Source organism: Entelurus aequoreus, linkage group LG10, assembly GCF_033978785.1.
Source record: "Entelurus aequoreus isolate RoL-2023_Sb linkage group LG10, RoL_Eaeq_v1.1, whole genome shotgun sequence".
Classification (NCBI taxonomy): domain Eukaryota; kingdom Metazoa; phylum Chordata; class Actinopteri; order Syngnathiformes; family Syngnathidae; genus Entelurus; species Entelurus aequoreus.
The window spans coordinates 38,264,885-38,274,994 of record NC_084740.1 but is presented as its reverse complement, the minus strand read 5'-3'; the positions used below and the strand labels follow the sequence as shown (position 1 = coordinate 38,274,994).

Sequence of the window (10,110 nt, the reverse complement as noted above, 5' to 3'; positions counted from 1 at the left end):
AGCCAAATTTTCTTGTTCTATTGGCAGATAATTTTGCTTAGTTCAAATAAAATACCCCTCATTTTATTTAATTTTTTTCTTGTTTTTGAACACTGACTTTTTGCAGTGTGGGAGGAGCAGCCTAGCAGGAAGTTGCTGGACTTTTCCTTTTGACGACGCCTCCTCTGCTCGTTGCAAAGAAACGGTCAAGTCAGCCATTTTGAGAACACGAATGGCTGAATTAGGCGCTCACTTTTATTGTGAAGGGGCAAAGTGGAGGATTTGACAGCACGGCGGAGGAACGGCGTTTGAATGATCGTCCGAAACCAACATGGTCAACGTTAGCGTTGCTGCTACTTTAATAAGCATCACAATGGATCACACACTAGCATACTAATTGACTGGACGTGGTCGTCTAACTGGGAAGTGTGTGACGTCACCTGGAAGTTCTCACACCACTACAGTTTTATTCCACTCAAGTGGCGCGTCAGAAGATCCTGCATTTATTTGCGTGTGTCTGCCACGCGTCATCCTGCGAGCACATGGTTAGATATATGTCATGATTTGTTCATCCAGTGAAGGAAATGAAGTTAAAAACAAAAGTCCTATTCTGCCTCTTTCACACGTCTCATGGTTTGAGGAAAGGCCGCCCGCATTCCCTCCGCAGCTCGTAACGGACCGTTTGAGTGGTGCGGGAGAGCATCGAGGAGGACTCTGACGTCCATGATGTCCACAACGTGACGGCCGTGGACCGAGGTGGCCTCTGGTCACGGAACCTTCCCGCTGCCTCAGATGCGCGAGGCTGGCGGATGCTGTGCCGGTGCCGGCGCCTGGCCGGCGTTGGACTTGTCGCGCAGCATGGTCAGCGCCGTGCCGGAGAAGTCCTTGAGGATGTCCAGCGTCTCCCTCTGCAGGAGCAGCGACTCCTGCACAAACTCCTGCTGGCTCTCCACCAGCAGCTGCACCGACTGGGCCAGCGTCTCCAGCGAGCGAGACACGGAGGAGAGCAGGTGGCGGGTGGCGCGCTGCTGCTGCACGCTCTGAGACGCCAGCTGGGCCACGCGTTGCTGCGCCTTGTGGGCGGGCCCCGGCGGGAGCAGGTCCGGCTGGGCGGAGTCCGGAGGGGCGTGCCTGGGGAGCGGCGCAGCGAGGTGATTCGGAGGCGGCAGGACTCCGAAAGGCTGAGAGGAGCCATTGGAGGCAGTGGGCGGGGCCAGTGAGGAAGACGCGGAGGAGGGGCCGGCGCGGGGGGCGGCGTCCGAGGGGGAGTGCGCCGGCGGAGGCGCGGCGGGAGACGAGGTGGTGCTAGGCTCGAAAAGGGGACGTGCCTGAGCCTTTGAGGTGGTGGCGTTGTGGTTCTGGTTCCTGGAGTAGGTGTGGATGGGCTTGGCCACAGCCTGAGCGTTGTCAGTGGGCGGCAGAAAGGAGGAGCGGTAGGAAAAGGTGGAGTTGTCGTTGTCGTCAAAGTCCACGGAAGGTTCTGCAAGAGAAAGAGGAGACGTGAACAGAGCGTCACGAGCAGCCTACACTGCAAAAACTGAAATTAAGTAAGATTACATACCTAAAATAAGGATGAAATTTGCTAACCGTATTTTTCGGACTATAAGTCGCATTTTTTTCATAGTTTGGCCGGGGGTGCGACTTATACTCAGGAGCGTCTTATGTGTGAAATGATTAACACATTAGCGTAAAATATCAAATAATATTATTTAGCTCATTCACGTAAGAGACTAGACGTATAAGATTTCATGGGATTTAGCGATTAGGAGTGACAGATTGTTTGGTAAACCTATAGCATGTTTTATATGTTATAGTTATTTGAATGACTCTTACCATAATATGTTACGTTAACATACCAGGCACCTTCTCAGTTTGTTATTTATGCCTCATATAACGTACACTTATTCAGCCTGTTGTTCACTATTCGTTATTTATTTGAAATTGCCTTTCAAATGTCTATTCTTGGTGTTGGCTTTTATCAAATACATTTCCCCAAAATATGCGACTTATACTCCAGTGCGACTTATATACGTTTTTTTCCTTCTTTATTAGGCATTTTCGGCCGGTGCGACTTATACTCCGGAGCGACTTATACTCCAAAAAATATGGTATTTTTTGTCTGATAAGATAATTCTTCTCACTAAGCAGATTTTATGTTATTTACTTGTTTTAAGTGTTTTGGTCCTAAATGATCTCAGTAAGATATTACAGCTTGTTGCTGAGATTTGATGACCTATATTGAGTAAAACATGCTTGAAACTAGAATATCAACTGTTGCAAAGCCGTGTCATCAACACTCACAAGTATAAAACTACTTTTTTTAAAGTAATAATTTCTTATTTCAAGCATGTAAAAAAAAAAAAAATCATGACTTTGACACAATTGTGTCTCATAATTAAAACAGATGACAGCCAAATGGACTTTGCTGTTTTATTTTCAATGAAACAATAGAAAATACGTACTCATATAGTAGTACAGTTGTTATTAGTGAGAATATACTTATTTTGAGGTATTTTTGGGTTCAATTAGGTTAGCTAATTTTACTTGTTTTAGAAAGTCTTGACAAGCCAAATTTTCTTGTTCTATTGGCAGATAATTTTGCTTAGATTAAATAAAATACCCTTAATTTTTGTATTTTTTTTCTTGTTTTTGAACACTGACTTTTTGCAGTGTACACCCAACCACACCCCTTACTACGGATGTCTAACGAGTAGGGCTGGGCGATATGGACGGAAAAGTATATCTCGATATATTTTTACTTAAACTCGATATTCGATATATATCTCAATATATTTTTCGGTGAAAGTATACATATAAAGATATTCATTTTTGAGCGATATTCAGTGAAATTGAAGTGAATGACTACTGTACTGTAAACAGTCAGTGGCACTTTTATTAACCCAGTTAGTCAAGATGGGTATTAACTAAGGGTGTAACGGTACGTGTATTTGTATTGAACCGTTTCGGTACAGGGATTTTCGGTTCGGTTCAGAGGTGTACCGAACGAGTTTCCACACGGACATATTAAGTAGCGTAACGCACGTTGTGTAAACAATGCACACCGAGGCACAACACACGGCATGCTAGCAGCTAACGGGCTACGACAACAAAGCGAAAGCGGTTTGCCGACATTGTTCAGCAGTGGTAGAGTATGCTTCTGGTAACACGTCAAACATGCTAACCCATTTGAAGCGTCACCACCCCCCAAGTGAATATCGCTTCAACGAAGAAGTCAGGCAGGGCTAAAGCAATAACAAATGCCGTTGATGTTTTTATAGCAGCAGATTTAAGACCATATTGCATTAAAAACTAGATTTTGACCCACTTCTTCTTTCTGCAGAAAAGTTAATCTGAGGCTGAGTTGACTTGAAACTGTTTAATGTTGCACTTTTTATATGTAGAAGAAAAGTTTTGTCATTTTATTTAATCTGAGCAACAACTTGAGGCAGTTTAATGTTGATTAACGTGGACCCCGACTTAAACAAGTTGACAAACTTATTGGGCTGTTACCATTTAGTGGTCAATTGTACGGAATATGTACTGTACTGTGCAATCTACTAATAAAAGTCTCAATCAATCAATCAAAAAAAGCACTTTATATGTACCGGTAGAAAGGTTTTGTTAAGAAACCATTCTGAGCCTTATCTTATTTAGTTTTTATGTTATATATGTTGACCACATTAACCCTGGCAATGGACCCTGTGTGTACATGTATGTTATGCCAGTGTTCACAAATTTGGTAAATAAATAACCAAAAAATGTATATTTTGTTGTTTTCTTACTGTACCGAAAATGAACCGAACCGTGACCTCTAAACTGAGGTACGTACCGAACCGAAATTTTTGTGTACCGTTACACCCCTAGAAAGTATACATATAAAGATATTCATTTTTGAGCAAGATTCAGTGAAATTGAAGTGAATGACAACTGTACTGTAAACAGTCAGTGGCACTTTTATTAACCCAGTTAGTCAAGATGGGTATTAAACAGCACAGAAAAGAAACTGTTTAAGTAGCACAGAATTACATAACATAAATAAAATAATACAAATTCTTTCTACGTAAAATAAATAACATAGCTGTGCAAATAATACAAAATGTATCAAACTCAGATAAAAAATACATTTGCAGGCAGGCACTTTTTAATCCCCATTCGACGATGTACTAGACCAGACCTGGGCATTCTGCGGCCCGCGGGCCACATCCGGCCCTTTGTGCGTCCCTGCCCGGTCCGCGTGAGGCCAATCATAAATTACAAAATAAATGTAAAACAGTATCTATGTCGAGTGTGCAATACAACGGTGCTGCTTTTGTTTTGAAAAGCGTTATTTGTATTACTTCCGTGTGGACGTATGCGCGTGCGTGATTGTGAGTGAATGTGAACAGCTGCAATCACAAATTACAAAATAAAGTTGAAAAAACATCTATGTCGTGCGTGCAATACAACTGTGCTGCATTTATTTTGAAAAGTGTTATTTATGGGCGTTTGTCCGTGTGTAACCTGTGAGTGAAGGTGCACAGCGACAGGTGATGCACGGTTTACACCCGAGACGCTAAAAAGAGAAAAGTTGATGACGAATGGCGTGTTTTCAACAAGACATGGACTGCCAAGCAACGTTCCCTCTAAGGTGCGCGCCTGCGCAATTGCGCACTGCTCAAGCGTCCGCTGCGCACAGCAAATATATGCCGCGCACCAAATCAAATCCCACCTGAATTCTAAACAAAATAAACACATTTATTCTGCGTAATTTTGCAATGCAACTCTGAGTGACAGTGACAACAAGCGGCCCTAACGGTGTTCGTCAACACCGTTCAATTATTGTAACGTCTATCGAGATGCTTCGAGGCCAGGAATTATATCGATCACTTTATTGAGCAAAACTGTTTATATTCGGCCATAAACACACCAAAAACATGAGTAAAACACTTCTATCTCGAAAAACTAGTCATTTTCTGCCGTACAAACCAGGCCAAAACCAACTTGTCATCTGTCACCAACACGCATACCACTAAGCCACTGGTGCGTTTATGGCCACACAAAAAGTCGGACAACTCAAACACCACACAAAGTTACACTATGACTCCTCAGTCATACGTGTGCTTATTTTACTGTCATTTATTATTAATGTTAATTTATTTATATTAATCATGGAATGCTGTTACTAGAGAAAGTTACAGGAATGCACACTTCATCCTATGCTTACATTTCATTGTGCAACATGAGGATGTTTAAGAGGAACTAAATGTGATCTCTGAAAGGGGTACAAATGATTTCCAAAGCAGTGCTTTTGGTATAAAGTTAAGTTAGGTTAAATGAAAGTATTATTATTATTATTATTTACCTTACGGTATATATAAAAAATAATATTAAGCAAAATTTAATTGAAATATTGTCGATGTGGCCCTCCCCCCAGCAGTGCTCGGGTTGCTCATGCGGCCTCTGGTAAAAATTAATTGCCCACCCCTGTACTAGACTGTCACACATGTACGGTTCTGGTCAGCGCCAAGTAAGTGACAAAACTTAATTGTGCGGCTATGATCTTCCTCACTTCGGCATACATTTTTGGCAGCATTTCTTGTGCGTAATATGCCCGACTTGGCAACTTCAGAACAGTTTTGATCTGGGTTTACATAGTAAACAACTCAAATTAATGTTTTACCCAGACGCACACATTTGTCCAAATGCGTCCAAGTAGACACAATGTGGGTTTCCTGGACGTCGTCTCCATCACTAAAAGAAAAATCTAAAGAAGAGAATCCCTCTGCCATCTTCCACTAGTTTTTTAATATATAAATCGCCCGCTTGAATATTCCCTCTTCTCGTCGTCATTTGGGATGTCTGTTCTGATTTCCCTTCCTGGTTCCATGACCCGCCCTATCTTGCCTCTGACTGGCCTGTCCCTAATGTTTTGCCCTAATCTCAACCAATCGTGACTGGTCATAGTAAACAACCAACCAATCGTGGATGTTCTTATACGTAAAGCAACCAATCATCATTGATGTTTCCCATATATTTTGTCCCATGCTTGTGGGGTTGCTTCGCTACGTAGCTTCGATTTTTAAGTTAATCATTTTTAATGGAAAACCGTACTTTTTACCGATGGATTATCAAAAAACGTACTCATTACGGGAAAACCATAGTTGTCAGGTATTGCAAAGAGATGGATTAAGATTTTAACACACATTGTAACACACTAGAGATGCGCGGATAGGCAATTATTTCATCCGCAACCGCATCACAAAAGTCGTCATCCCCCCGCCATCCACCCGAACTAACATTTTATCAAAACCACAACCGCCCGCCCGTTGTTATATATCTAATATAGACGATGCAAGGCATTAATATCTCTTGCGTGGCATTAGTATCTCTTGGCCACGCATTAGAGGCTAAGAGATATTAATGCGTGATAATATTATTTATCATTATTATAATATTATTGTCATTTCCATTAAGAAAGTGTTGACTATTATTGTTATTTTTTTCCCCAGGTCTTTAGTATTCCCTTTTTTAGTTTGTCGCGTACCACGTTTGCTGCCGGCGTTGCAATCTTTTAATTTTCTTCTTCTTCTGTTGTGTTGTGGTGTGCTGTGTCACGCCAAATTTCTTCCCCCTACAAAACCCCCCCCCCCCATTTACCTCTGTGGTCATGATTCCTCTTACGTCATTGACAGCAATCGATAGCACTTCGGCTTTGACTGCCCGTCGCTGGAAGGATACTGCGTCCTTGACAGCTGCTGGAATCTGAAGAAATCGATTATTGTTTTTTTTTTGTACAGGCGCGAAACAGGACAGTCGCGTGCCGGTTAAGGACCCCCGGCAACTGTGACTTTATTGGACGCAGCCCCGGAAGTAAATGGGGGGGAAGAAATTTGGCGTGACAGCCGCAGCAGTGCCTGATGAATAATTGCCTGTTTCAAAGAGTGCTGCTCGTTTTTCGTATGTGGGTAACAACATTTAACTACCGTAATTTCCGGACTATAAGCCGCACCGGACTATAAGCTGCACCAGCTAAATTTAGGGGAAAATACAGATTGCTCCATATATAAGCCGCACCCGACTATAAGCCGCAGGGTTTTGATGTGTAATTACCGTAGTATATAGGGGTTCCTACAACCACGGAGGGGATTGTCGGGACAGAGATGACTGTTTGGGAACACAAAGCGTCCTATTTATTAACAATAAATCTTTCAATCATTCAGTCAAACTTTCACATCTTTGACATGGCGAACAGCATTCGTGCAGAGTACAAATAATACAACGGTGCAAAGTAATACAAAGTGCTCGCCTGTACGTTATCAAAATAACCAGCCTACCGGTATATGAAAAGTCAGTCTTTAATCATTGTGTCATCGTCTTCCTCCTGCGTACTAAAACCACCGAAATCCTCTTCGTCTGTGTCGGAGAAGAACAGGCCGTAAATAAGCCGCACCCTTGTATAAGCCGCAGGGACCAGAACGAGGGGAAAAAGTAGCGGCTTATAGTCCGGAAATTACGGTGTGTATATTATTTCCGAATTGGTTCAACAGCCACCCGCCCCAATCTATTCAAAATCTATTTTTTTCGTCATGCATCCGCCCGACCCGCGGATTATCCGCGGTTGTGTCCGCAAACCGCGCATCTCTATAACACACATAGCATAAAATATTTTTTTATATTTTTACATAGATAAAAAAAGACGGATTTCCGACTACAGACGGACAAATCACATGCCTGGATATATCATGTAAAATGGTTGATTTGCACATACATACATATTATTTAGCTGTAATGAATAGAAACAGAGATGGATCTGTGTGGTCTTTACAAGAAGATGACATAACTGCATTTCACCTTGCACTGCACACATAGTTGACTTTTTTAAGACTTCAAAAAAGCAGCTGCTCTGAGATGACATAGTACATCATGGTGGAGGTGTTATGGTTTAATTTGTGCTGATAAAAATGCTAATTAAAATGCATTTTTTCACATATTTATTTCCACAAATTACATACGGTACCGATAAGAGTACAGATAAATACTGGCATCTATGAGGGTATCGTACGGATACATTCTTACCGCTATACATCCCTAGCCCTTACCTGCATCATCCTGCTGGTCAAAGTCCGACGACGAGTGGAACGGGTCGCCTGGAAAGCAGGAGACAAAGCGCTGAAGGTCCAGTAGAGACGTGGCGCCATTGACACGGACTTACCGCTGTGTTCCTTCTCAGGCGAGGACAGAGGAGAGAAGTCCAGGCAAAGCCCTCCAGGAAGAGAGAGCGTGCTATTGGGCACGTTGAGGCTGGAGTAGGAGGGGCTTATGTTGCCTCCTTGTTCCACGGACAACTTGGAGTCTTCGTCTTCGCCTCCCAAGTCCACGCCGCTGTTGCCGTCTGACAACAACGCACCGCTCGTTGAATTGAAGCGTGTGATCGCGTGACACAAGATGGCGCCTCACCTCTTTTGGGACTCATCAGCAGGATCTCGTGGACCATCTTCTCCACGGGGCCCAACGACGACTTCTTCCGTCGCCTGTCAAATGAGCCGTTGGGGGAGTGAAGGGCCACCAGGCGCCGCTTGCCATCGCACTTAAGGTCCGCCCACTTCTTCATGATCTGACGCACCTGGGAGGGAAAAAAAACACATTGACGTTGATCTGGATCGGATCGGAGGAATGACGAGCAATACCTGGGTGTTTTTCTTTCACCATTTGGTTTTCAACGCCCAAACTTTTTCCCCGGTTTCAGTTATTGCACTTCACAAACTGGTGTTTTTGCCCACATAGTCTAGTGTCCAAACAAAGACTAACACACTTTATGACGTACGGCTGCGAAACAATCTACCAAAAAAAGTTGCGAGGGTCAGCACTTTGATAAAAAAGGTGAGAAACACTATCAAATTCAAGAAAGAAGTCGTTAAGTACATGCAAACGATACTTATTCTCTATAAAATGTGTTTAGTGTTCATATTTTGGCCTGACTGGGACACATTAAAGGGGTCATATTATGATTGAATTTTTCGACATTTAAAGCACATCCTTGTGGTCTACATCAGCGGTCCCCAACGGATCGGTACCGGTCCGTGACGCATTTGCTACCGGGCTGCAGAGAAACATGAAATAATTTATAAACAACTGCATTTTCTCAGACTAAACTTTCGCCTGTCCCACTAGACCAGGGGTGTCCAAAGTGCGGCCCGGGGGCCATTTGCGGCCTGCAGGTAATTTTTTAACGGCCCCACGGCACATTCTAAAAATACGATGAAAAAAAAATAAAAAACATAAAAAGTGGTATAAAAGAGCAAACAGGTGAAATGTAACAAGAAAATGTTGCATTATTTACTCTAATAACACAAAGCTGCCATGCAGGCTGTTTCTTTCTTTAAAAAATAATAATGAATCAAAATCAATGTCATTATGAATTATTGACCTATTCAAGGCTCCATTTACTTCACATTAAATATTCCACTTTGAGATATTTTGGGGGGAAAATGTTGCATATTTTTTGGTTGCCATTTAAAAAACAAAGTTTTTTAAAGAAGGGCCTAAAACGAACAAACAAAAAACATAAACAACAATAAAACTTATAATTGACGGATAGATCTGAAGTTGATCTTGAGACTATTGTGGTAAAAGTTACAAAAAATTTTGGATTTATTTTTTTAAACTTTACTGAGCAGTACCCTTTTGGATCCCCAATAATTTTAGTGGGACTTTTTTGTTTTTTTTAAGTGTCATTGCTCAAAAAAATAATGAATTAAAATCAATGTTGTTATGAGTTATTGACCTTTTTAAGACTACGATTATTATATAATCTCAAATATTCCACTTTAAAAATTTTATTAGGGGAAAATATTGCATATTTTGTGTGTTTTTTTCGTTAAAAAACACGGTTTTCCTTGACAAAAATGGCATACAACTTAAATCTTTAAAAGCGTTATATTGACAGATAGACCTAATGTTGATCTAGAGATTTAAACCTTGAATAATAATAATAATAATAATAATAATAATAATAATAATACTAAATAATGACACATTTGTAATATTTTTTTTGACCAAAACCTTTTGGGGTCCCCGGGATCAAGTCTGAGTGGAGGCCTAAATATATCTTTTTTATACATATATTGTATTGGTTTTTAAAATAAAAAATAT

At 41.6% G+C, this 10,110-nt stretch overlaps 1 protein-coding gene across 10 annotated transcripts in view; it reads right to left on the bottom strand.

Annotated features, from left to right (window-relative positions):
- Positions 1-216: 216 nt before the first annotated feature.
- Positions 217-10,110, bottom strand: part of LOC133658581 (homeotic protein spalt-major-like) — a 36,509-nt gene continuing 26,615 nt past the window's right edge. For all 10 annotated transcript variants that reach the window (XM_062060765.1, XM_062060767.1, XM_062060766.1 and 7 more), the window contains 4 exons: positions 8,416-8,581; positions 8,171-8,350; positions 8,058-8,105; positions 217-1,459 (listed from right to left, as the gene is read on the bottom strand). In XM_062060765.1, the coding sequence (XP_061916749.1) occupies positions 768-1,459; positions 8,058-8,105; positions 8,171-8,350; positions 8,416-8,581 (1,086 nt within the window). In that variant the 3' untranslated portion in view covers positions 217-767. The remainder of the gene's footprint in view (positions 1,460-8,057; positions 8,106-8,170; positions 8,351-8,415; positions 8,582-10,110) is intronic.